We start from the raw sequence: 27589 nt of genomic DNA on the forward strand, positions 1-27589 counted from the left end.
GATTTGGGTACGTCTGGTTAGAAGCAGGAGGGTATACTCTTAGAGGGCATGAGGGGTAACTCTTAGAGTTATCTTCTTAGAGCAAGTTGGTAACTCTAGGTGTGGTAAACTCTTAGGAGCAGGGGGTAACGTCTTAGAGCTAGGGGGTATAACTCGTAGAGCAGGCGGAGGGTAACTCTTAGGTAGAGGGGTACGCTTAGACAGGACCGGGGTTAACTCTTTAGAGCAGGGGGGGTAATCTTAGAGCAGGGTAATCTTAGAGCAGGGGGTAAACTCTTAGAGCAGGGTAACTCTAGAGATAGGGGGTTAACTCTAGAGCTCAGGTGGACTCTTTAAGAGGGATAGTGGTAACTTTTAGAGCAGGGGGGGTACTCTGTGAGTTAGTGTTTAGGTAACTCTTAGAGCAAGGGGTAACTCTTAGAGCAGGGGTAACTCTTTAGACAGGGTAACTCTTAGAGCAGGGTAACTCTTTAGATAGGGGTGGTAAGATACTTAGAGCAGGGGGTAACTCTTAAGAGCAGGGGGTAACTCTTAGAGCAGGGGGTTAACTCTTAGAGTAGGGGGGTAACTCTTAGAGCAGGGGGTAAAACTCTTAGAGCAAGGGGGTACTCTTAGGCCGGGAACTTAGAGCAGGGGGTAACTACTTAGAGCAGGGGGGTAAACTCTTAGAGCAGGGGGTAACTCTTAGAGCAGGGGGTGGTAACTCTTAGCAGGGGGGTATCTTAGGCGGGGAGGTTACTTCATAGAATTTGGGGTACGTCTTAGAGGCTGGGGGTGGTAACTCTTAGAGCAGCGGGTGTAACTTCTTTAGAGCAGGGGGGTAACTCTTAGAGTAGGGGGAATCTTAAGCAGGGGGGTAACGCTTAGAGCAAGGGGGTAAACTTCTTAGAGGCAGGGGGTAACTCTTAGACAGGGGGGTAACTCTTAGAGCAGGGGGGGGGTAACTCTTAGGAGCAGGGGGGTACTTAGAGCAGGGTGGGGGTAAACTCTTTAGAGCAGGGGAACTCTTTTGAGCGGGGGAATCATTAGATTTGGGTACTCTTAAGAGTGGGGGGGTAACTCTTAGAGCAGGGGCGGTTACTTCTTGAGCAGGGGGGGTAACTCTTTGAGCAGGGGGGGTAACCCTTAGAGCAGTGGGGGTAACTCGTTAGAGCAGGGGGGTACTCTTAGAGCAGGGGGGTTAACCTTAGAGCAGGGAGGTAACTTTAGAGCAGGGGTAACTTCTGTAGAGCAGGGGGTTAACTCTGTAGGCAGGGGGGTAACGCTGATTGAGCAGGGGGGGGTAACTCTTAGAGCAGGGGGGGTAAACTCTTAGAGCAAGGGGGGGCGGTAACCCTTAGAGCAGGGGGGTTAACTCTTAGAGCAGGGGGTAACTCTTAGAGCAGGGGGTAACTCTTTAGACAGGGGGTAACTCTTAGAGCCGGGGGTAACTCTTAGAGCCAGGGGCGGTACTCTTTGAGCATGGGGTAACTCTTTGAGCAGGGGTAACTCTTAGAGCAGGGGGGTAACTCTTAGAGCAGGGGGTAACTCTTAGAGCAGGGGGTAACTCTTTGAGCAAGGTGGCTGGTAACTCTTAGAGCAGGGGTAACTCTTGAGCAGGGGAGGTAACTCTTAGAGCAGGGGGTAACTCTTAGAGCAGGGGGTGGTAACTCTTAGAGCAGGGGTAATTCTTTGCAGCAGGGGGTAACTCTTAAAGCAGGGGGCGTAAACTCTTAAGAGCGAGGGGGGGTAACTCTTTAGACAGGGGTGGTTAACTCTTAGAGCAGGGCGTAACTCTTAAGCAGGGGGTAACGCTGTGAGCAGGGGGGGGTAACTCTTAGAGGCAGAGGGGTAACTCTTTAGAGCAGGGGGGTAAACTCTTAGAGCAGGGGTAACTTCTTAGAGCAGGGGGGTAACTCTTACGAGCAGGGGTAACTCTAGAGGCAGGGGGAATCTTAGAGCAGGGGGGTAACTCTTAGAGCAGGGGTAACTCTTGAGCGGGGGGTAACTCTTAGAGCATGGGGGGTAACTCTTGAGCAGGGGGGGGTACTCTTTGAGCAGGGGGGGTAACTCTTAGAGCCAGGGGGGGTAACTCTTAGAGCGCGGGGTAACTCTTAGAGCAGCGGGGGTAAGCTCTTTGAGCAGGGGGAAACTCTCTAGAGCAGGGGGGGTACTCTTAGAGCAGGGGTAACTCTTAGAGCAGGGGGTAACTCTTGAAGCAGGGGGGGTAACTCTATAGGAGCAGGGGGGTAACTCTTTGAGCAGGGGGGAACTTTTAGAGCAGGGGGGGTACTCTTAGAGCAGGGGGCGGTAACCTCTATAGATGAGGGGGTAACTCTTGGCAGGGGGGGTAACTCTATAGAGCAGGGGGGGTAACTCTTAGAGCAGGGGGTAACTCTATTAGAGCAGGGGGGGTAACTCTTAGAGCAGGGGTAAACTCTTAGAGCAGGGGGGTAAACTCTAGAGCAGCGGGGTGTAACTCTTAGAGCAGGGGGGTAACTCTTAGAGCAGGGGTAACTTTTGAGAGGGGGGTAACTCTTAGAGAGGGTAATTCTTTAGAGCGGGGGGTAACTCATAGATTGGGGGACGTCTTAGAGCGTGGGGAGGTAACTCTTAGAGCAGGGGATAATTCTTAGAGCTGGGGGGTAACTCTTAGAGCAGGGGGTTAACTCTTTAGGGCGGGGGTAACTCATAGATTTGGGGGGAACGTCTTAGAGCGGGGGGTAACTCTTTGAGCAGGGGGTAATTCTTAGAGCTGGGGGGGTACCTCTTAGAGCAGGGGGGTAACTCTTTGAGCAGGGGGGTAACTCTTTGAGCAGGGGGGTAACTCTTAGAGGGGGGGGTCACTCTTATGTAAGTTCAGTACAAAATGTATTTATTGTGCGGAACCTTCTCCTCAGCTGTCGGGGGGAACCTTATTGGGGGCGCACGATGCAGACTCCCAGCTTTAATGTGCATTTATTCCCCGCAGAGAAGAAGAAGTGCAAGCGGAAAATCTACTGCCAAATCACTCAGCACCTCATGGAAAACCACAAGATGTGGAAGAAAGTGATGGAGGACGAGCAGCTCGAGCCCAAAAGCTCCGAACAAATCCAGGCCATCAGGGAGGAAGAGGAGGGGAACCCCAAGAGGGACAATTCTGACGATGAATGAAGGGAAAGGACTGGTGGGGGCGCTAGAGAGAAGCCAGCACAATCCTTAGACACAACACTGTAGAACGTTGGGGGCACCGAGCCTCGGGGTGTTCCCCTTCCACCACCAACGGAGACCGTTGGCCCCCATGCCCGGCTTCGCCCAAACCCTCATCATCATCATCATCATCATCGTGGTGATGGTGGAACCATAGGAAGCCAGTATTACAGCAGCACAAAGATATATAGAGACATTGTAAGCACGGATATATCTATATATATATGTATGTATAATGGTCACATGTTGGAAGGTGCCCCGCCCCCAAGCGCCAGGTACCCAATGAGACGGCGGCGCGGGGAGTTCCGTGGGACACGGGGTGTAAAAGCGTGAGCGGAATCCCACGTATCCCGCCCGTTTGTGGCCCCCGTGGCGCGTGGATAAAACCGCCCCCCCGGGACGGAGGGTTCCGAGCCGAAACCTCTATTTAAAGCTGATTTTTGTTGTTTTGTTTTTTTTCACCGAATTCCGTATTTTATTTCGCACTGGCGTGTTCGGCCGCCGCCGCCGCCGTCTCGCTGTAAATAATCGGGGAGATTTTTATCGGTTCCTGTAGATAGGAGACTCTTTTGTAAGAAGGAAAAATCCCACCGTTTTTTGTATAGATTATTATTTTTCTTTTCTACGAGCGTGAAAATAAAGGGAACGCTGGGGGGGGCCAATCACAGTGAAGCCACGCCCCCTGCCCCGCCCAGAAAGCAATGGACAGAAGCAGCCAAACCTCCCAGGGAGGAACTTACCTTTTTTTGAGGGAATTTACACCAATGTCTTCATGTCTGGTCTGAAATTGCTTGGGGGGGCGCCTCAGGGGTACATTGTATAATCATCTGTTTCTATGGCAACTGGGGGTCCAGGAACCGCACCAAGAGCATCACCCACATCCAGGTCTTCCTATTGTGGTGCTGAACTGTACAATACCATTAGTGCCAGCGGAGCACCAACAATACCTGCAGAGTAACATTTATGCCCCCAGACTACAATTAATGCCCCCAGACTACCATTAATGCCCCCAGAGTACAATTAATGCTATCAGAGTAGCATTAATACGCACAAAGCACCAATACTACCCACAGAGTACCGTTAGTACCAACGGTGTACCAATAATACCTGTAGAGTACCATTAGTACCCCCAGGGTACCGTTATTACTGGCAGAGTACATTTAATGCCCTCAGAGCAACATTAATACCCACAAAGCACCAATAATACCTACAGAGTACCATTAGTACCAGCGGAGTACCAATAATACCTATAGAGTGCCAATAATACCTACAGAGTACCATTAGTACCAGTGAAGTACCAATAATACCCATAGAGTGCCATTAATAGCCACAAAGTACCAATAATACCTACAGAGTACCATTAGTACCAGTGGAGTACCAATAATACCCATAGAGTGCCATTAATAGCCACAAAGCACTAATAATACCTACAGAGTACCATTAGTACCAGTGGAGTACCAATAATACCCATAGGGTGCCATTAATACCCACAGAGTACCATTAGTACCAGCGGAGTACCAATAATACCCATAGAGTGCCATTAATACCCACAGAGTACCATTAGTACCAGTGGAGTACCAATAATACCCATAGAGTGCCATTAATACCCACAGGGTACCATTAGTACCAGTGGATTACCAATAATACCCATAGAGTGCCATTAATACTCACAGGGTACCATTAATTCAGCAGTTAATTTGGGGTACTGAGTGATGGAAGCCAAGCGAGCAGCCGTAGGAGGTATTCCATGGGCACGGGGTATGGTGGGTATGGTGCCCTCTGTGGGACATGATGATGGGGAGTGGAAGCCATAGGTGCCAGCTGCCCCACTGATGGGGTAGAGAGGTTGTTGCAGGGGCAGATCTCACCCTCAGGGTTGGAGCCAGAACATCAGTTGCCTGTGTTGGGGGCACATGGTGGCAGAAGGGTTTCATGCCCAGCGTTGCCCATCACTTCGCCAAGGAACATTATTAGTCTTTGGCCACAGATTGGGAGCCGCCATTGGTTCAGCTGCTGCCCGGGTCAGGGGTCTGCAAAGTCGGGGTCACTCCGATGACTGTGCCTCAAATAAAGCGGGTACAACCAGAATGCGCCCCGATTCCTGACTCGCCTGCTGTGTGTGGGCACTTGGCGCTTGGGGTCTCAGACGCACAATGTTGGGGTTCTGTTTCGTGATTTCTACCTGGATAGATACGGGTCCTAAGGGGTAAGTGGGCTCCTCGGGGTACGGAGGGGTGTCTTTGCCCCGCGCCCACCTTAGTAACTTAGCATCCTCTTGCACTAGTCCCCCCTGCACCCCCTTTTGCACAGGTTGCACCCCACATCATAAAATGCACCCCATGTCTGTAACCCCAAGTCACCCCATGCCTGTAACCCCCAAGTCACCCCATGCCTGTAACCCCAAGTCACCCCATACCTGTAACCCCAAGTCACCCCATGTCTGTAACCCCCAAGTCACCCCATGCCTGTAACCCCAAGTCACCCCATGTCTGTAACCCCCAAGTCACCCCATGCCTGTAACCCCAAGTCACCCCATGCCTGTAACCCCAAGTCACCCCATGTCTGTAACCCCCAAGTCACCCCATGTCTGTAACCCCAAGTCACCCCATGTCTGTAACCCCATCTCCCCATGCCTGTAACCCCAAGTCACCCCATGCCTGTAACCCCAAGTCACCCCATGCCTGTAACCCCAAGTCACCCCATGTCTGTAACCCCAAGTCACCCCATGTCTGTAACCCCAAGTCACCCCATGTCTGTAACCCCATCTCCCCATGCCTGTAACCCCAAGTCACCCCATGCCTGTAACCCCAAGTCACCCCATGTCTGTAACCCCAAGTCACCCCATGTCTGTAACCCCAAGTCACCCCATGTCTGTAACCCCAAGTCACCCCATGTCTGTAACCCCAAGTCACCCCATGCCTGTAACCCCAAGTCACCCCATGTCTGTAACCCCAAGTCACCCCATGCCTGTAACCCCAAGTCACCCCATACCTGTAACCCCCAAGTCACCCCATGCCTGTAACCCCCAAGTCACCCCATGCCTGTCACCCCATGTCTGTAACCCCAAGTCACCCCATACCTGTAACCCCCAAGTCACCCCATGCCTGTAACCCCAAGTCACCCCATACCTGTAACCCCCAAGTCACCCCATGCCTGTAACCCCCAAGTCACCCCATGCCTGTAACCCCAAGTCACCCCATGTCTGTAACCCCAAGTCACCCCATGCCTGTAACCCCAAGTCACCCCATACCTGTAACCCCAAGTCACCCCATGCCTGTAACCCCAAGTCACCCCATGTCTGTAACCCCAAGTCACCCCATGTCTGTAACCCCAAGTCACCCCATGTCTGTAACCCCAAGTCACCCCATGTCTGTAACCCCAAGTCACCCCATGTCTGTAACCCCAAGTCACCCCATGTCTGTAACCCCAAGTCACCCCATGTCTGTAACCCCAAGTCACCCCATGTCTGTAACCCCAAGTCACCCCATGTCTGTAACCCCAAGTCACCCCATACCTGTAACCCCCAAGTCACCCCATGCCTGTAACCCCAAGTCACCCCATGCCTGTAACCCCAAGTCACCCCATGTCTGTAACCCCAAGTTACCCCATGCCTGTAACCCCAAGTCACCCCATACCTGTAACCCCAAGTCACCCCATGTCTGTAACCCCAAGTCACCCCATGTCTGTAACCCCAAGTCACCCCATGCCTGTAACCCCAAGTCACCCCATGCCTGTAACCCCAAGTCACCCCATGCCTGTAACCCCAAGTCACCCCATACCTGTAACCCCAAGTCACCCCATGCCTGTAACCCCAAGTCACCCCATGCCTGTAACCCCAAGTCACCCCATGCCTGTAACCCCAAGTCACCCCATGTCTGTAACCCCAAGTCACCCCATGCCTGTAACCCCAAGTCACCCCATGTCTGTAACCCCAAGTCACCCCATGCCTGTAACCCCAAGTCACCCCATGTCTGTAACCCCAAGTCACCCCATGCCTGTAACCCCAAGTCACCCCATGTCTGTAACCCCAAGTCACCCCATACCTGTAACCCCAATCACCCCATGTCAGTAACCCCAAGTCACCCCATGTCTGTAACCCCAAGTCACCTCCAAATCTCAGCCACAAAATAGCAACTGCCGACGTGCTAAGGAAGCGCCACTTTCTCCAAGCAAAGTCGGGGGGCTGCGAGAGTCTCGGCCGCGTCGTAAATAGAAATGCGACGAAATTCTAAAAATTTCACAATTTCACCGGTTCCGCCAACAGTTGTGCCGAGCGGTGAAACATTTCTGCCATTTTCATGTTTTTGTTTTTTTTTAAAAAAGACAAATCTGAGAAAATTTTACTAAAATTCCGCGACTCCGAGCAAATTTCTCGGCCAAATGTTTGTTTTGAGAAAGAAATTTTTACAAATTGGTTGAAATGAAATAATTTTGTCAAATATTTTTGTAAAATTTGGGGAAAATATGACTAAAATTCTATGAAATTCTTGTGCCGTTGCCAAATTTTCACTGTTGCGTTGGGTTGAAAAAAAGACAAATTTGGTAAAATGGCCGCAGTCTGGCGAATGTGTTTCAGCGCTTTGTGTGAATCAGCGGAGAAGAAAAAGCGCAATTTCCACGCAAAAGTCCAGCTGCGCCGCGGAGGGAACCGGTGCCGTTGGGCCCACACTCAGGGTTAAGGTCAGTCATGGCGGCCATTGTACCCACCCTGGGGCAAGAGGGAAGCTTGTTGCCCCTCGTGTTATCACTGGTTCAGAAATCGGTGATGTCATTTTTCCCTATTTATGTAGCTAAGGGAATGACCCCCATGACATCACAGGTGGGTGGGGCAGTCGGGCACATTGGCCATTGATTTATTGCTGAGTCCACATTTGCTTTTTGGTTTCTTTATTAGTAAATTGAACCTAATTATTGGCAAATTTCATGCCCCGCCCCCTTTCCCGGCGTACGGGAGGGGGCGGGGCGACCCTTGCGCTGATCTCCTGTTTGTGTCCCGTCACTGTGTCTCCTGATGCCCAAGTCACGGAAAATAAAGAGAAGTGCAATAATTTTGACATTTCCGCGTTGTTTCTGCCTTTTCTTTTGTGAATGTGCGGTGTGATGTCATAGATAATGAGATGTGTGATGTCATAGATAATGAAATGCTCATATTGCAGCCAATTATATCCTTGCTTCCTGGAAATACACTCCCCCGTGCACAGGAAGCAGAGACAGTCACATGGGTACCGGGAAATACACTCCCCCGTGCACAGGAAGCAGAGACAGTCACACGGGTACCAGGAAATACACTCCCCCGTGCACAGGAAGCAGAGACAGTCACACGGGTACCGGGAAATACACTCCCCCGTGCAAAGGGAGCAGAGACAGTCACATGGGTACCGGGAAATACACTCCCCCGTGCAAAGGAAGCAGAGACAGTCACACGGGTACCGGGAAATACACTCCCCCGTGCAAAGGGAGCAGAGACAGTCACATGGGTACCGGGAAATACACTCCCCCGTGCAAAGGAAGCAGAGACAGTCACACGGGTACCAGGAAATACACTCCCCCCGTGCAAAGGAAGCAGAGACAGTCACATGGGTACCAGGAAATACACTCCCCCGTGCAAAGGAAGCAGAGACAGTCACACGGGTACCAGGAAATACACTCCCCCGTGCAAAGGAAGCAGAGACAGTCACACGGGTACCGGGGGGGGGGGTATTTAGAAGAGTAGGAAGTGGGCGTGACCCGCTTGGCTCATTGGGTAATGCGCTTACATATAAAGTGAGATTTGCCCAGACATTGTGTTCCCGGCTCAGGTTACTCCCAGTCACTAACGAGGGGATAGTCGTTAGGAATGCAGATTATTCTTGTCGTGAGAAACAAAAGCCCCATTGAGCGGCTAAACTGGGTCCCGTAAATATAATTCCCCCCCCCGACGCCATTAAACCTCAGGTATTTTAGCTCTAATTTCCCCTTTTCTATATTTAAGACGATAAATAAAAAGAAGAACATTCTATGGGTTTTATTCCTTCAATTCCTCCTTTTATTTGGGTTCTAAAAATACCCCGAGCCATTCACTCCTGATCCAATGAGAACATTCTGTCCCATTCACACAGCACTTTTAGCTCAAAGGGGGGGGGGGCAAAGGAATGACCCTTTCAATGGGATGTTTGTGTTATATTTTATCTCGTCCCTATTGGCCAATTCTGTGAGCAACTCAGTCCTGCAGTTTGGCCATTAGACACCTGACATGGTTGGCCACCTGGGCAAAGGGAGTTACGTTGCTAAATGCCACCTTCCAGCAGGTCTCGTTCATTGTAATCACCCAATACCAAGGTTACATTGCCAATTGCCCCAACCCAACGCTCTCCCCTGGCAGAACCTTACGTAGAACTGAGCTGAGGAGAGATATCTTCATTACCATCATGAGAAGGAGATGCAATGGGTTCTAGAACAGCAGAACCCAATGAGCCATCAGGAGATGTCCTAGTCCCCTGGTCCCACAATCTCAGCCCCAGAGTTCCAGGATCTCCTAAAAACTCCCTTTACCCCTCAAGACTTTGAAGACCTAAACTTTCCCACCAACTCATTTGACCAGAGAAGCTTTTGAGGTCCAAGCTATGACTTTGGTACAAACGATTCAGTAAATTGATTTGAAGATTGACTTGGAGTTCATTTTGATTCTGTAGAACCATTTTGCTCTGACATAGACTCCCAATGGTCTTCTGCTCTTTGAGTTACTTTGAACTTCAATGTTCTGCAGACTCAGCCACCAAAATATGCAGATCAAAGGTGGAGGGGCTGGATTCTGCTCCAAATTCTTCTTTGGTGCTTATGATCGGGTCTCCTCATAATGGGCTCACCCAAACCTAGATGGGCTATCTATTCTAGCCTACAGAACCAAAATCTCTTCCAGTGGAAAGACCTTTAGCCCCTGGAACCAGGAGCCAATGCCTACATAGATATCCCTTCCATCAAGTTACCTCCCTGCAGTAGAGATGAGGGGAGATATCACCATGGCCACCCATTGGCATCACCAACCTCCTGTTCCACCTGAGTTTCCATTGTCCCTGGAATCTTGGCCCAGGGTCCGGTTGGACTGGGATTGGGCTTTGTTGGTTTAGTTATGACGCCAGTACATTGTACCATAGGGAACACAGCCAATGTCAAGAGGTCAATAGAGGGTCCAGGGGGTGGTTTAAGGGTCTCGTACTGTGGCTCTTACAATCCACTCGAGGGTCGGACAATCTGGGACCCCCCGGAGGGGCCCACGTGCGTCACGTTATGACGCCACGCTTTGGTCCCGCTCATTAACAGGCCCCTACGTGGAGAACAAAGTTCTTTATTATGTTTCTTTTTCTTTTTTTTCATGGGGATTTGTCCTTACGGGGGAGACGGACGTCAGCGCCCCTGGGAACGCCTGAGCCCCCCCCCAGGCCCTTTGCTTAATTGGAGAGAAAAGAGACGTATTATGAAGGGATCAGGGCTCTGGGTCCCTCTCCTGCCACAGGCATAAAAGGCATGAAGTCCCCAGGCGAGTGGCCAGACCTCCTCCTCCTCCCCGGAGCCTTCACGCTGCCAGTGAGACACGTGCTACCAACACGGCTGCAGGGGCAGTCTCAGCATCTCTACATTGTCTGCCCCACAAAGCATGGGAATCCCTGCTGGAACGGAGCCCTCTGCCTGCTCTCCCCGCTCTGCCCCGGCATCCTCAAGGTAACTGCCCTTTATCTCTCTTGCCCTGGGTAGGGGTAACTGCCAAGCATCTCCTGCACCCTGAAAGGCTCAGAATGGGGGGCTGAGAGGGGGGGATTCCCAGCCAGGAAGGAGCCCAAGCTTGGCTGCCATAAAGTTAAATGGGGGGGCTCATTGATTAGACAAAATAATCCCATTATAACACCCCCCTGCATTGTGTAGGGTGCAGTTCCCCCAGCTGCCAGTAGGAGTGCCGTTCCAGAGTGAATGGTTTAGCTTTGAGGGGTGAGACTGCATCTTTGTGGTGGGCTGGGAGGGGCCATTAACTATAAACTAAAGCAGGAAGTTAGTGGTGCAAAGAGGAAATCTACCCCCCCAACCAAGTACCTCTGAAGTTGCCCTATGATATATATAACTGGTACCTGGAGGGGGCTTATACAGGGGAGGGCAGGCTGGGGGGACAGTTTTCAGAATGTGCCTGGCCTATAGAGTAAAGGAAGGTCGTATAAGAACGGGAGAATGCGCAGTATTTGTTACCCAGCATGCCATTGGACCGGGGCAGGAGCTTAAGGGTTAATCGCACGCCTATTCTGCCCCTAGGCAGCAGTGCGAGGGTTAAGTCCGTGCAAATCGGCTCTACTGGGTGACTGGTATAGAAAGTGTTGGCAATGAATGCCGTTGGAGCCAGGGGGCCCCTTATTGCCGTAGACCCCAAGTTTGTTGCAATTCTTAAGCCCCGACCCCTTTAGCTCCGCCTCCATGTAACTGTCACATTGGGAAATATGAGAAATAAATAGAAAGGACAAAGGGACAGAGAGGTACCTGGTGTCCCCCCCAAAACTAATAACCGGCAAATGGCGGAGCTGCCATGTTGCTGCCTGCACTGGGATGTAGCCATGAAACCCGATTTCCTTCTCTTTCAGAACCAACACCAGAGACGGAGATGGAATTACCCAGCAAGAAGCGGTGCTGTTGCCCCAGTGGCCAAGAGAGGTTGCACCCCAGTGGGTCTGGCCTTGTAGGGAAGGGTTGCTTTAAGGGGCTGGAGGTAATTGCCTTCCCTGGGTTCCCAGGTTACAAGGAGATTATTAGAGACAGTTATGGTGTAACTGGTGTAACTGGGGGGCCCCATAAACTCTCACCATCCCACCTCCCACACAAACTTAAAGGGGAACTAGCATGAAATATAATATATACTACCCCCTGCCAAACCTCATTCCCCTTCGCTAGTCTTGGGCACATCATTGGCATGTTATTGGGCACATCACTGGGTACATCATTGGGCAAATCATTGGGTACATCATTGGGCAGATCATTGGGTACATCATTGGGCAGATCATTGGTACATCTATGGGTACATCATTGCCAAATTATTGGGCACATCATTGGGCAGATCATTTGTACATCATTGGTACATCATTGGGCACATCATTGGTACATCATTGGGCACATCATTGGTACATCATTGGGCACATCATTGGGAATATCAGTGGGCAGATCACTGGGTACATCATTGGGCAGATCATTGGTACATCATTGGTACATCATTGGTACATCATTGGGAATATCATTGGGAATATCAGTGGGCAGATCACTGGGTACATCATTGGGCACATCATTGGTACATCATTGGGAATATCATTGGGAATATCAGTGGGCAGATCACTGGGTACATCATTGGGCACATCATTGGTACATCATTGGGAATATCATTGGGAATATCAGTGGGCAGATCATTGGGCACATCATTGGTACATCATTGGTACATCATTGGGAATATCATTGGGAATATCAGTGGGCAGATCACTGGGTACATCATTGGGCAGATCATTGGGAATATCAGTGGGCAGATCACTGGGTACATCATTGGGCAGATCATTGGGTACATCATTGGGTATATCATTGGGCAGATTATTGGGTACATCATTGGGTACATCATTGGGTACATCATTGGGCAGATTATTGGGTACATCATTGGGTACATCATTGGGCAGATTATTGGGTACATCATTGGGCAGATCACTGGGTACATTATTGGGCAGATCACTGGGTACATCATTGGGCAGATTATTGGGTACATCATTGGGTACATCACTGGGTACATCATTGGGCAGATCATTGGGAACATCATTGGGTACATCATTGGGCAGATCATTGGGTACATCATTGGGCAGGTCATTGGGTACATCATTGGGCAGGTCATTGGTACATCATTGGGCACATCATTGGTACATCATTGGGTACATCATTGGGTACATCATTGGGCAGATCATTGGGCAGATTATTGGGCAGATCATTGGGTACATCATTGGGCACATCATTGGTACATCATTGGGTACATCATTGGGTACATTATTGGGCAAATCATTGGGCAGATCATTGGGTACATCATTGGGTACATCATTGGTACATCATTGGGTAGATCATTGGGTACATCATTGGTACATCATTGGGTACATCATTGGGCAGATCATTGGGTACATCATTGGGCACATCATTGGTACATCATTGGGTACATCATTGGGTACATCATTGGGTACATCATTGGTACATCATTGGGTACATCATTGGGCAGATCATTGGGTACATCATTGGGTACATCATTGGGTACATCATTGGGTACATCATTGGGTACATCATTGGGCACATCATTGGGTACATCATTGGGTACATCATTGGGCAGATCATTGGGTACATCATTGGGCACATCATTGGTACATCATTGGGTACATCATTGGTACATCATTGGGTACATCATTGGGTACATCATTGGGCAGATTATTGGGTACATCATTGGGCAGATCACTGGGTACATCATTGGGCAGATCACTGGGTACATCATTGGGCAGATTATTGGGTACATCATTGGGTACATCACTGGGTACATCATTGGGCAGATCATTGGGTACATCATTGGGTACATCATTGGGCAGATCATTGGGCAGATCATTGGGGACATCATTGGGCAGATCATTGGGGACATCATTGGGCAGATCATTGGGTACATCATTGGGCAGATCATTGGGTACATCATTGGGTACATCATTGGGCAGATCATTGGGGACATCATTGGGCAGATCATTGGGGAGATCATTGGGCAGATCATTGGGTACATCATTGGGCAGATCATTGGGTACATCATTGGGCAGATCATTGGGTACATCATTGGGCAGATCATTGGGCAGATCATTGGGGACATCATTGGGCAGATCATTGGGGACATCATTGGGCACATCATTGGTACATCATTGGGGACATCATTGGGGACATCATTGGGCACATCATTGGGCAGATCACTGGGCACATCATTGGGCAGATCACTGGGCACATCACTGGGTGGAGTTTATGATGCAATCCTTACTGTGCTTCATGTATGGAATGGAATCAGCTGCACATGGGAAATAACAGAACATTTACCATATTCTTTTGCCCAAAGAGCTCACAATCTAGCATTCTCTAATATGTGTGTTTGGGTGCGGGGAACTCGTAACCTAATAACATCTTTACGTGTTACGTGTATGTTACATGTGTGTTACGTGTGTCACTCTCTGATCATCACAGATTTTCTTGGCAGCGTTGTGTTTCGTTTATTTTGCCAAAGCGCTGGCCGGGAGTTACCTGAAAAGCACCATCACCCAAATAGAGCGGCGATTCGACATCCCCTCTGCCCTTGTCGGCGTCATCGATGGCAGCTTTGAGATTGGTGAGTCTGCAGCATCATTCCCTAGGGACTCCTCATATCCTTATTATATACAGCAGGGGGTACAGTATCCCTTATAATACATGAGTGATACTCAGAGTTCCCTGTATAACTCAGTCTGCAGCCTTGTGCCTTTATATGGGGGGCACAGAACCCCTCAGTGACTGCTAATATCCTTATCATTTACAGTAGGGGGTACATTATCCCTTATAATACATGAGTGATACTCAGAGTTCCCTGTATAACTCAGCCTGCAGCCTTGTGCCTTTATATGGGGGGCACAGAACCCCTCAGTGACTGCTAATATCCTTATCATTTACAGTAGGGGGTACATTATCCCTTATAATACATGAGTGATACTCAGAGTTCCCTGTATAACTCAGCCTGCAGCCTTGTGCCTTTATATGGGGGGCACAGACCCCTCAGTGACTGCTAATATCCTTATCATTTACAGTAGGGGGTACATTATCCCTTATAATACATGAGTGATACTCAGAGTTCCCTGTATAACTCAGCCTGCAGCCTTGTGCCTTTATATGGGGGGCACAGAACCCCTCAGTGACTGCTAATATCCTTATCATTTACAGTAGGGGGTACATTATCCCTTATAATACATGAGTGATACTCAGAGTTCCCTGTATAACTCAGCCTGCAGCCTTGTGCCTTTATATGGGGGGCACAGAACCCCTCAGTGACTGCTGATATCCTTATCATATACAGTCGGGGGTACATTATCCTTATAATACATGACTAAGGGATGTTCTTCTGCCCCAGGGAACCTGCTGGTGATCACGTTGGTGAGCTATTTCGGCACTCGGTTACATAGACCCAGAATCATCGGAATGGGCTGCCTGATTATGGCGGCCGGAACGTTTCTAATTGCGATGCCGCATTTCTTTATGGGTCGGTAAGTCGGAAGTCGCCTAATTGCGAGGGTTTCAGATTAAAGTGAATTCTCAGTGCGACACAAAGGGGCGGATTAGAGAGACCCACCGGGGCCCCTCACACATGACTGGGGGGGGCACAATACAAACATGGGGGCAAACAGGGGAGACTCCATGTTATTGGAACAATGGTTTCCCAGGATGCATTTCAGCTGGCACCTAAACAACACCAGGGCCACCCATATGGGAACACAGCAGGACTCTGATTGGTGTTTGGGGAGGTGTGTGAATATATGGGCCAATAGGAGGGCAGTGAGGATCCCTGTCATTTACAGATGGTGGGGGGGTGATTTGAGAATTTAGGACCCCACCATTCAGGGGCCACAGACTGATGAGTCCTGAGACAGCACAGGGAGCCAATCAGATTTAGAAGATTTGTAGTTTAGTTTCTGGGGTCCCCAGAGGGGTGAGTTTGGGGGGGTACAGAGTGCAATAAGCTGACGGGTCTGTATGTTCCCACACAGTTATACCTATGAGAGACCCCCAGTGCCTTCTGCTAATTCTTCTATCAACGTCTCTCCATGTGCCCGAGACTCTAGGAACCCGACGGTTATTCCCACGGAAAATCCTCACGTGAATCTCGGCACCGGTAGGTCCAGTTCCTGTGATTATGGGATGTGTCATTGGGCCGGGGGTGTAGTAGGTTCTGTTCCATCTACAGAGGGGGGGGGGGGTGTATAAAAGTATCATTGTGTCTCCTAAAGCTCCCAAGGGGTAGGAGTAGGGATAGATATGGGGTAGGGTTAGATATGGGGTAGGGTTAGATATGGGGTAGGGTTAGATATGGGGTAGGGTTAGATATGGGGTAGGGTTAGATATGGGGTAGGGTTAGGAGTAGGGTTAGGGTTAGATATGGGGTAGGGTTATGGCTAGGGTTATAGTTAGGAGTAGGTTTAGGAGTAGGATAAGGCTAGGGTTAGAGTCAGGAGTAGGGTTAGGGTTAGAGTTAGATATGGGGTAGGGTTATGGCTAGGGTTATAGTTAGGAGTAGGTTTAGGAGTAGGATAAGGCTAGGGTTAGAGTTAGGAGTAGGGTTAGGGTTAGATATGGGGTAGGGTTATGGCTAGGGTTAGAGTTAGGAGTAGGGTTAGGAGTAGGATAAGGCTAGGGTTAGAGTTAGGAGTAGGGTTAGGGTTAGAGTTAGATATGGGGTAGGGTTATGGCTAGGGTTATAGTTAGGAGTAGGTTTAGGAGTAGGATAAGGCTAGGGTTAGAGTTAGGAGTAGGGTTAGGGTTAGATATGCGGTAGGGTTATGGCTAGGGTTAGAGTTAGGAGTAGGATAAGGCTAGGGTTAGAGTTAGGAGTAGGGTTAGAGTTAGGAGTAGGGTTAGGGTTAGATATGGGGTAGGGTTATGGCTAGGGTTAGAGTTAGGAGTAGGGTTAGAGTTAGGAGTGGGGTTAGGGTTAGATATGGGGTAGGGTTATTGCTAGGGTAATAGTTAGGAGTAGGGCTATGGTTAGGAGTAGGGTAAGGCTAGGGTTAGAGTTAGGAGTAGGTGTAGAGTTAGGAATAGGGTTAGCAGTAGGGCTAAGGTTAGGGTTAGGAGAAGGGCTAGGGTTAGGAGTAGGGCTAGGGTTAGCAATAGGGCTAGGAGTAGGGGAAGGCTATGGTTAGGAGTAGGGTTAGCAGTATGGCTAGGGTTAGGAGTAGGGCTAGGGTTAGCAGTAGGGCTAGGGGTAGGGTTAGGGTGTTCTTGTAGGCCCCTAGGGGTAGGGTTAGGGTGTTCTTGTAGGCCCCTAGGGGTAGGGTTAGGGTGTTCTTGTAGGCCCCTAGGGGTAGGGTTAGGGTGTTCTTGTAGGCCCCTAGGGGTAGGGTTAGGGTGTTCTTGTAGGCCCCTAGGGGTAGTGACCTCATCTCCCATCACATGGTACAGGGAGCTCTCCCATTGTTCCTTTTAACCACCAAATCTCTAGGTGGCAATACCCAAGGGGGCATATAGTCAGTTAGGGTAACTTTCTACCACCCCAATGATGTTAGACCTCGAGTTGTGACTCCTGAGTGGATCCTTTCTGTGTTTGACCCTCAGGATGTGACAAAGACTTCGGGAACTCAATGTGGATTTACGTTTTGTTGGGAAATCTCCTGCGAGGAATCGGAGAAGCCCCCATCCAACCGCTGGGCATTTCCTACATTGATGACTACGCCAGTGAGGACAACACCGCCTTCTATATTGGTACTGACTTGCCCTTTACTCTCTGAGCTGATCCACCGGGTCAGTGGGACTGGGAATTCTGCTCATTCTGAGCTTCATTTGCCATTGAGATACTACTTTTTCCCACCATGGTCCCAGTGATGCCCCTAGGGGCCACCAGTAACAAGCAACATGGCTGCTGTATCACCAATAGGAAACTTCAACCAATGACATGGCCTCTATTTTACACCAATAGGAGACAGTAACCAATGACACGGCCTCTGTTCCACACTAATATTGTAAAACAGACCCCCATTGGTTAGAAGCCCCCTGATGCCTTGTTTCTCCTCCCATTCAGGCTGTGTGCAGACGTCGGCCGTTATTGGGCCAATATTTGGCTTCCTCTTGGGATCCCTGTGTGCCAAGCTCTTCGTTGACATTGGATCAGTGAACCTAGGTGATTGGAAGGGGCACTTTCCATCCTATAATTACCCCTGCTATTCCCGTCCATACATCAGTAGGGTCATTAGCGGCAGTTGGCCAATCAGTAGAAGTCCCACCCTCTAGCATCAAGGTGGTGGATCCCGTGGAGCTTGAGTGTTTGGCCCCTGGGTTGGGTTTTTTTGTAGAGCGAATTGAGCCAAGAAAAAACACCCATGTCCAAAGCCCAGTAAGTTCTTCGTCCAATGGGAGTTTCAAGCCAGGCTGATATCCAGCTGAGCTCCAATCAGATTATAGCGGCTCTGTAATGTGATTGGCCGCCTTTGATTTAACCCTCCTTTTATTGTTTGCAGACAGCGTTACCATCACCCCGGCCGACGCCCAGTGGGTGGGAGCCTGGTGGCTGGGGTACTTAATAGCCGGAGGGATCATCGTATTGGCCACCATACCCTTCTGGTTCCTACCCAAGGAGCAGCCGCGAGTAGAAACGGGCAAAACTCCCAGCACCCCCTCCGAGCAGTCGAGATTTATCCTTGAGGAGCAGAAAGAGGCAACTACGGAGCAAGATGGGGTTCATTTGCTGAACATGGCGAAAGGTGTCCCCACAAATGTACCCTCATATGTAATAAAAGGTACTAAGTTTGCCCAGGAGCAATAACCCATAGCAAACTGGGCAAACTTAGTGCCAGTCTCCTAGATGCCAACTACATTGGTAGCCTTGCCCCATAGGTAAAGGAAGATCTGCCCCCTCCCTGCTGGGCAGACAAGCAAACAACTAAGTTACCATGGAAACATGTCATACTATGCCATAATTGGTGGATTTGATAACCAATTAAAGATTCAGTGGGATCTCATCTTATGGAAACCTCCCACCCAGTAGGAACTTGGTCTCAGCCTTTCTTTGATTGGCTGAAGATATGAACCAATTCCCCCTTCCTTGAACTGTGATTGGTTTAATGTGTTCTAGTCCAGCGAATGAGCTACCATTCCTCATGGGGGGGTAAATAAGCGACTTGCCCCCCTTGTTCTTTGCAGATTTCCTGCCGTCGGTGAAGGATCTTTTTGGGAACCCGGTGTATTTCCTGTATCTGTGTGGGAGCGTCTTCCAGTACAACTCCCTGATCGGCATGGTCACCTACAAACCCAAGTACATCGAGCAGCAGTACGGACAAACCTCCTCCAAGACAAACTTCCTAATAGGTACAGAACTGATGCCCCACGGCCTCCTGATACCCCTCAACCCCAATGGGCTCATGGGAAATCCATCAGTGGTATCTTCTGCTCTCCTAATGGAATGGACTGGATTTGGCGATGGGTCCATGGGGAAGGTCCATTGCAGAAGGTTCAACTGATGGAGCTTTGAGTCAATGAGAGAGTCAATGAGAGAGTCAATGAGAGAGCCAATGAGAGAGTCAATGAGAGAGTCAATGAGAGAGCCAATGAGAGAGTCAATGAGAGAGTCAATGTGAGAGTCAACGAGAGTAGCAATGAGAGAGTCAAAGAAAGTCATTGAGAGAGTCAATAGGAGTCAATGAGAGAGTCAACAAGAGAGTCAATTAGACAGTCATTGAGAGTCACTGAGAGAGCCAATGAGAGCATCAACAAGAGTATCAATGAGAAAGTCAAAGAAAGTCAATGAGCGTAAATGAGAGAGTCAACAAGAGTATGAATGAGAAAGTCAAAGAAAGTCAATGAGAGTCAATGAGAGAGTCAACAAGAGTGTCAATAAGGAACTCAGTGTGAGAGACATTGACAGTCCATGAGAGAGCCAATGAGAAAGTCAATGAGAGAGTCAAAGAAAGTCAATAAGAGTCAATGAGAGAGTCAGTGAGAGTCAATGAGAGAGCCAGAGATGTGGTTTCTGTCTGCCCCCTCCCCCATTACCTTAGTGCTAGTAACCCTTGGCTTCCATATAGCCCTACATTCCATGGAGAAGTGGAAGAGCAGGTCTATGGAAGAGGCAGGCACTGGGTTTGTGTCTTACTTGCCCATTGGCCTCCTTGTAAATGGAATGATGTCCATGGACTTGTCTCGTTAAAGAGCCAAAAGGGCTTAATTCCCTTCCTGACTGGCTGTAGAGCTTGGGCCCACCCTGAGGAACCACTACTTGCCGTATGAAGCAGTAGGGCTGATGGGGCCACTAGGTCTGAGCCTCGGATAGTTGGAAGAAGAAGATGGCACCATCTCTGTGGGACCCAAAGAACTTCTCATTGTGTTCCGTCCCAAGTTGTTCAGGTTCATGTACCTTTACTTGTGGGTTCCCCCCTCCGTCACTGCTTCTGAGCTCCATCAGAACCCAAAGCTCCATGTTAACCAGAAGTCCATGTGCTTTTCTCCCAGGTCTCATCAACATCCCGGCCGTGGCCCTGGGCATTTTCTCCGGGGGGGTCATCATGAAAAGGTTCAGAATAAATATCCTGGGGGCAGCAAAACTCTTACTGGGTCCCTCACTCTTGGGGTACCTGGTGCTCCTCTCGTTGTTCGCAATGGGGTGCAAGAACTCCTCCGTGGCCGGACTGACCGTCTCTTACCAAGGGTAAGTTAGAGATAGAGGCAATTATTATTATTATTATTATTATATCTGTCCTGGATGAGGGGAGTTTGGAAGGTTATTCAAGCAGTAAAATACCAATAGCCCCATCAAAATGCCCCCATGAAAGTATATTAATGGGCTCCACCTGCAGTGCACAATCTCTCCACTAGAGGTCACTGTGGATCATTTATTGAAGATCTAAGTTGGGTTTCTATGCAGTCGCCTTACATGGAACAGACTGACAGCTCCAGAATGATTTCAGTTAACAATGTCTTTGTGGCAAGGGTTCTGTGCTTGACCCATAAGGTTCTGATCCGATCACCTGTTATAATAATTCAATGCCCCGATATTGTGCCCTCTCCAGCTCTGCCCAGATCTCCTATCAAGAAAATGAGGTGTCTGAGTGCAATGTGGGGTGCAAGTGCCCCCAGACCCACTGGGATCCAGTCTGTGGGGAGAATGGACTTACCTACTACTCTGCCTGCTTTGCCGGATGCCGGGTCTCCAATGGGACGGGGAAGAGGGCGGTGAGTGAATTTGGGTTTCCTAGTGAGAATGAGGAATGAATGGATATTGGGGAGTTGTATCAGGAGTCAGAACCAGCAGTGCAGGGAAGGGAAAGGGACAGACACAGTGACAGTTACACATAACTATAAACCCAGTGAGAATGAGGAATGAATGGATATTGGGGAGTTGTATCAGGAGTCAGAACCAGCAGTGCAGGGAAGGGAAAGGGACAGACACAGTGACAGTTACACATAACTATAAACCCAGTGAGAATGAGGAATGAATGGATATTGGGGAGTTGTATCAGGAGTCAGAACCAGCAGTGCAGGGAAGGGAAAGGGACAGACACAGTGACAGTTACACATAACTATAAACCCAGTGAGAATGAGGAATGAATGGATATTGGGGAGTTGTATCAGGAGTCAGAACCAGCAGTGCAGGGAAGGGAAAGGGACAGACACAGTGACAGTAACACATAACTATAAACCCAGTGAGAATGAGGGATGAATGGATATTGGGGAGTTGTATCAGGAGTCAGAACCAGCAGTGCAGGGAAGGGAAAGGGACAGACACAGTGACAGTTACACATAACTATAAACCCAGTGAGAATGAGGAATGAATGGGTATTGGGGAGTTGTATCAGGAGTCAGAACCAGCAGTGCAGGGAAGGGAAAGGGATAGATACAGTGACAGTTACACATAACTATAAACCCAGTGAGAATGAGGAATGAATGGGTATTGGGGAGTTGTATCAGGAGTCGGAACCAGCAGTGCAGGGAAGGGAAAGGGACAGACACAGTGACAGTTACACATAACTATAAACCCAGTGAGAATGAGGGATGAATGGGTATTGGGGAGTTGTATCAGGAGTCAGAACCAGCAGTGCAGGGAAGGGAAAGGGACAGACACAGTGACAGTTACACATAACTATAAACCCAGTGAGAATGAGGGATGAATGGATATTGGGGAGTTGTATCAGGAGTCAGAACCAGCAGTGCAGGGAAGGGAAAGGGACAGACACAGTGACAGTTACACATAACTATAAACCCAGTGAGAATGAGGAATGAATGGGTATTGGGGAGTTGTATCAGGAGTCAGAACCAGCAGTGCAGGGAAGGGAAGGGACAGACACAGTGACAGTTACACATAACTATAAACCCAGTGAGAATGAGGGATGAATGGGTATTGGGGAGTTGTATCAGGAGTCAGAACCAGCAGTGCAGGGAAGGGAAAGGGACAGACACAGTGACAGTTACACATAACTATAAACCCAGTGAGAATGAGGAATGAATGGGTATTGGGGAGTTGTATCAGGAGTCAGAACCAGCAGTGCAGGGAAGGGAAGGGACAGACACAGTGACAGTTACACATAACTATAAACCCAGTGAGAATGAGGAATGAATGGGTATTGGGGAGTTGTATCAGGAGTCAGAACCAGCAGTGCAGGGAAGGGAAAGGGACAGACACAGTGACAGTTACACATAACTATAAACCCAGTGAGAATGAGGAATGAATGGGTATTGGGGAGTTGTATCAGGAGTCAGAACCAGCAGTGCAGGGAAGGGAAAGGGACAGACACAGTGACAGTTACACATAACTATAAACCCAGTGAGAATGAGGGATGAATGGATATTGGGGAGTTGTATCAGGAGTCAGAACCAGCAGTGCAGGGAAGGGAAAGGGACAGACACAGTGACAGTTACACATAACTATAAACCCAGTGAGAATGAGGAATGAATGGATATTGGGGAGTTGTATCAGGAGTCAGAACCAGCAGTGCAGAGAATGAGGAATGAATGGGTATTGGGGAGTTGTATCAGGAGTCATAACCAGCAGTGCAGGGAATGAGGAATGAATGGATATTGGGGAGTTGGGGCTGAATGACAGTAGAACCCCATCTCCTCCCTGCCCAGGTGTGGCCCTAAGCTTTTCCCACATACAATAGATGGGTACATGGGTCAGTAGTTGTCCGTGCACCCCAAGAACCCAGGGACCTACATGCCCAGTAGGACTGATGTTTAGGGGGTAACGTGCCCCCTGTCTCTCCCCTACAGGAGTTCTATAACTGTAGCTGTGTGGGGGCCCCGATGTCCCAGCCCGGGGGGGGCGGTTCCGCAGTGGCGGGTCCCTGTGCAAGAGGAACCGATTGCTCCAACATGTTCCTTTACTTTGTGGTGACGTCCGTGATGACCTCCTTCGCCCTGTCACTAGGGGGCACCCCCGGGTACATGCTCCTCCTCAGGTAACTCCCAGCAGCCTCTTGGTTCATTGGGGCCAATAAGAGGACAGTTTTACTTGTGACACCCCAATCTCTGATACCCGGGGTACCCGTCTCTCATTTACCCCCCCCCCCCACAGGTGCATCAAGCCGGAGCTGAAATCCTTTGCGTTGGGCATTTACACACTGGTCATACGGGTTCTTGGTGAGTCCAATCCCTGCCTGCCCCACTATCCATGCACAGGGCCCCCCTGCTGGGGCAAATATGTGCACTAAACTGCCCCCCATGCACAGGAAGCAGAGACAGTCACATGGGTACCGGGAAATACACTCCCCCGTGCACAGGAAGTAGAAACCGTCACATGGGTACCAGGAAATACACTCCCCCGTGCAAAGGAAGCAGAGACAGTCACATGGGTACCAGGAAATACACTCCCCCGTGCAAAGGAAGCAGAGACAGTCACATGGGTACCGGGAAATACACTCCCCCATGCACAGGAAGCAGAGACAGTCACATGGGTACCAGGAAATACACTCCCCCGTGCAAAGGAAGCAGAGACAGTCACACGGGTACCAGGAAATACACTCCCCCGTGCAAAGGAAGCAGAGACAGTCACACGGGTACCGGGAAATACACTCCCCCGTGCAAAGGAAGCAGAGACAGTCACACGGGTACCGGGAAATACACTCCCCCGTGCAAAGGAAGCAGAGACTGTCACACGGGTACCGGGAAATACACTCCCCCGTGCAAAGGAAGCAGAGTCAGTCACACGGGTACCGGGAAATACACTCCCCCATGCAAAGGAAGCAGAGACAGTCACATGGGTACCAGGAAATACACTCCCCCGTGCAAAGGAAGCAGAGACAGTCACACGGGTACCGGGAAATACACTCCCCCATGCAAAGGAAGCAGAGACAGTCACATGGGTACCAGGAAATACACTCCCCCGTGCAAAGGAAGCAGAGACAGTCACACGGGTACCGGGAAATACACTCCCCCGTGCAAAGGAAGCAGAGACAGTCACACGGGTACCGGGAAATACACTCCCCCGTGCAAAGGAAGCAGAGACAGTCACATGGGTACTGGGAAATACACTCCCCCGTGCAAAGGAAGCAGAGACAGTCACACGGGTACCAGGAAATACACTCCCCCGTGCAAAGGAAGCAGAGACAGTCACATGGGTACTGGGAAATACACTCCCCCGTACAAAGGAAGCAGAGACAGTCACACGGGTACCGGGAAATACACTCCCCCGTGCAAAGGAAGCAGAGACAGTCACATGGGTACCGGGAAATACACTCCCCCGTGCAAAGGAAGCAGAGACAGTCACATGGGTACTGGGAAATACACTCCCCCGTGCAAAGGAAGCAGAGACAGTCACATGGGTACCGGGAAATACACTCCCCCGTGCAAAGGAAGCAGAGACAGTCACATGGGTACCAGGAAATACACTCCCCCATGCACAGGAAGCAGAGACAGTCACACGGGTACCGGGAAATACACTCCCCCGTGCAAAGGAAGCAGAGACAGTCACACGGGTACCAGGAAATACACTCCCCCGTGCAAAGGAAGCAGAGACAGTCACACGGGTACCGGGAAATACACTCCCCCGTGCACAGGAAGCAGAGACAGTCACACGGGTACCGGGAAATACACTCCCCCGTGCAAAGGAAGCAGAGACAGTCACACGGGTACCAGGAAATACACTCCCCCGTGCAAAGGAAGCAGAGACAGTCACACGGGTACCGGGAAATACACTCCCCCGTGCACAGGAAGCAGAGACAGTCACATGGCAAGGTACCACTAGGTAGGAGAGAGCAGTGAGTAGCTCTCAGGGTGCCAGACAGTAGGCTACACACAGTACAACAGGGAGGAAAGCCCTTGGGGTAAGTATATAATAAATGGAATTCTCCCCGTGTTTCCCTCACACAGCGGGGATCCCGGCACCCATGTACCTGGGGGCGCTAATAGACACCGTGTGCCTGAGATGGAGCAGCAGGAGCTGCGCTGGGAGAGGGGCCTGTAGGTTCTACAACACGGACGCTTTCCGGTAAGTGGAGATGAACCCTGGGGAGAAGATCAGAATACAAAGGGAATGGCCAATCTGCCCCTTCCCCCTAATTCACCTTCTCTTTATTGCACCTTCCATCAGCCCCTCACCCTCTTTCTCCCTACACTCCTTTCCTTTATATTAACCCCTCTCTTCTCCATGGCACCCTTCCCTCTCTGATCCTCTCTCTACCCCCTCCCCATCTTCTGCTTTCATTTCCCCCCTCACTTCCTTTCCTTCTTCCCTCAATGTCCCTCCCTTCCTTTCAACAACCTTCCATCTAAATTTCTTCTTTGCTTTTCTACCTACACATCCCCACTTGTGCTCCTCTTCTTACTTCTTCTTCCCTTTTCTTTTCTTCATTCTTCTTTTTCTTCTCATTTTTATTCTTATTCTTCATTCTTCCTTCTTCGTATCCCTCTTTCTTTTCCTATTTATTCCTTCTCTTCCTCATCTTTTGTTATTCTTCTTCCTTCAGTTTCTTTTTTTCTCCTTTCTTCTTCATCCTCTGCTTAATTCTCCTTTATTCTTTTTTCTCTGCTTCTTTCTTTTTCCTTGTCTTCCTTCTTCCTTTTCTCCCTTGTTCTTACTTCTCTTCCTTTTTCCTTTTCTTCAAACTTTTTACTTGTTTTCATTTTTCTTCATTCTCTTTCCTTATCTTCTTTCTTCTTCCTTCTCCTTCCTTCTCTTCCTTATTCTTCATTTTCTTAAATTTTCTTCTTTCCTTTTCTTCTTCCTTCTCTTCCATTTTTCTATTCTTCATTTTTTTCCATCTCTTTCTTCATTCTCCTTCCTTTCTTTCTCGTTGTTTTTCTGCATTTTGCTTCCTTGTTTTATTCTTCTTTTTCTTCATTCTTCACATTCTTCTTCTTTCTTCTCTTTCTTTTCCCTTTTTTTCCTTCTCTTCCTCATCTTGCATTATCTTTCTTCCTTTTATTACTTTTTTTTCTCCTTCTCTTTATCTTTATCCTCTGCTTCATTCTTGTTCCTTTTCATTATTCTTCTTTCTCTTTCTTTTTCTTCCGTTTCTTCATTCTTCTTTCTCTTTCTTCTTCCTTTATTCCCTTTGTCTTTCTTCTCTTGCTTTTTTCTTTTCTTCATACTTTGCTCTTTTTATCCCTTTTTATTCTTCTTCCTTTTCCTCTTACTTCTTTCTTCTTTTCTTTCTTTCTCCAATTTCTTTTCTTCCTTCTCTTCCTCGTCTTTCTTTTTTCTCTTTCCTTCTATTTTTTCATCTTCTGCTTCATTCTTCTTCCTTCTCTTTGTCTTTTTCCTCTTCTTTTTTTTTCTGCTCTTTCTTCTTCTTTTTCTTAATTCCTCTTCCTTCTCTTTCATTTTCTTCCCATCTTTGTTCTTCTTCTTTCTTTTCTTCCCTTTTCCTTTTGTTTTTTTCTTCTCCTCCTTCTTCATTATTCTTCCTCCTTTTCTTCTTCTTCCTTCTCTTTTTTCCTTTCTCTTCCTCATTTTCCCTTCTCTTCATTCTTCTTCCTTCTCTTTGTTCTTCTTTCTCCATCTCTTTTCTTATGATCTGCATGATTCTTCTTCAGTTTCAATCCCCATATTCCCTTCTCTTTCCTCAAATTCTATTTTAGAGATCCCTTTTCTGTTTTTCTTTCTTATTTGCCCCTGTACTTACTTGTTGCATCCAGGTTGACCCTACAGGGGCCCGGTGCCCATCTCATTGGCTGTTTTGCAGGTACATATACCTTGGCATGACGTTGGCACTGGGGACAGTGTTTATCTTTATGACGGCGGCTGTTGTACTGATGGTACAAAAACGCTTCCACCCAACAGAGAATAAGGCTGAGGATGATGGGTGTGCAAGTTCAGCTTTGCCCCAGAATGGGAATCTTGCCAGTAATTTACATTTGTTACAAACAACACACTGGGCCCAAAAGGAGACCCGACTCTAAAGGGAGAGAAATGGAGATGTTCTGGAATGGAAAGTTCCATTGGGCTTAATAACCAAAGGTTCCCCCAATTGGAGAAGATGGATCCACTTCCTTGGCTCAACCTGCTGATCAGAACATCCTGCACTGCACTAAACTGGTCTCTAGTTGGGATCGGATCAGCACCTACACTGGCTGTGTCTTATAACCCAGTGGCTGAACTACAGCCTATAGGAGTGATAGTGGGTTTCCTTCCCAGAATTCCCTTTTAACTTTCATACATATAAGAGACTCTCTTCACTCAAGATCCTTGTGGACCTATATTGGG

At 49.0% G+C, this 27589-nt stretch overlaps 2 protein-coding genes across 2 annotated transcripts in view; both read left to right on the forward strand.

Annotated features, from left to right (window-relative positions):
* Nucleotides 1-5165, forward strand: part of pde3a (phosphodiesterase 3A) — a 109964-nt gene extending 104799 nt beyond the window's left edge. The window contains exon 16 of the mRNA XM_031898094.1: nucleotides 2951-5165. Coding sequence (XP_031753954.1) covers nucleotides 2951-3132 — 182 coding nt within the window. The 3' untranslated portion in view covers nucleotides 3133-5165. The remainder of the gene's footprint in view (nucleotides 1-2950) is intronic.
* A 9238-nt stretch (nucleotides 5166-14403) lies between these two features.
* Nucleotides 14404-27589, forward strand: slco1c1 (solute carrier organic anion transporter family member 1C1). Its single transcript, XM_031898427.1, has 13 exons — nucleotides 14404-14548; nucleotides 15320-15452; nucleotides 15954-16078; nucleotides 17518-17664; nucleotides 17981-18079; nucleotides 18417-18659; nucleotides 19099-19263; nucleotides 20404-20599; nucleotides 20961-21123; nucleotides 23158-23345; nucleotides 23462-23526; nucleotides 25255-25372; nucleotides 27069-27589. The coding sequence occupies exons 2-13, from the start codon at nucleotides 15388-15390 to the stop codon at nucleotides 27283-27285; spliced, it is 1791 nt and encodes a 596-aa protein (XP_031754287.1). The 5' UTR covers nucleotides 14404-14548; nucleotides 15320-15387; the 3' UTR covers nucleotides 27286-27589.

The sequence above is a fragment of the Xenopus tropicalis genome, chromosome 3 (assembly GCF_000004195.4).
Source record: "Xenopus tropicalis strain Nigerian chromosome 3, UCB_Xtro_10.0, whole genome shotgun sequence".
Lineage (NCBI taxonomy): Eukaryota > Metazoa > Chordata > Amphibia > Anura > Pipidae > Xenopus > Xenopus tropicalis.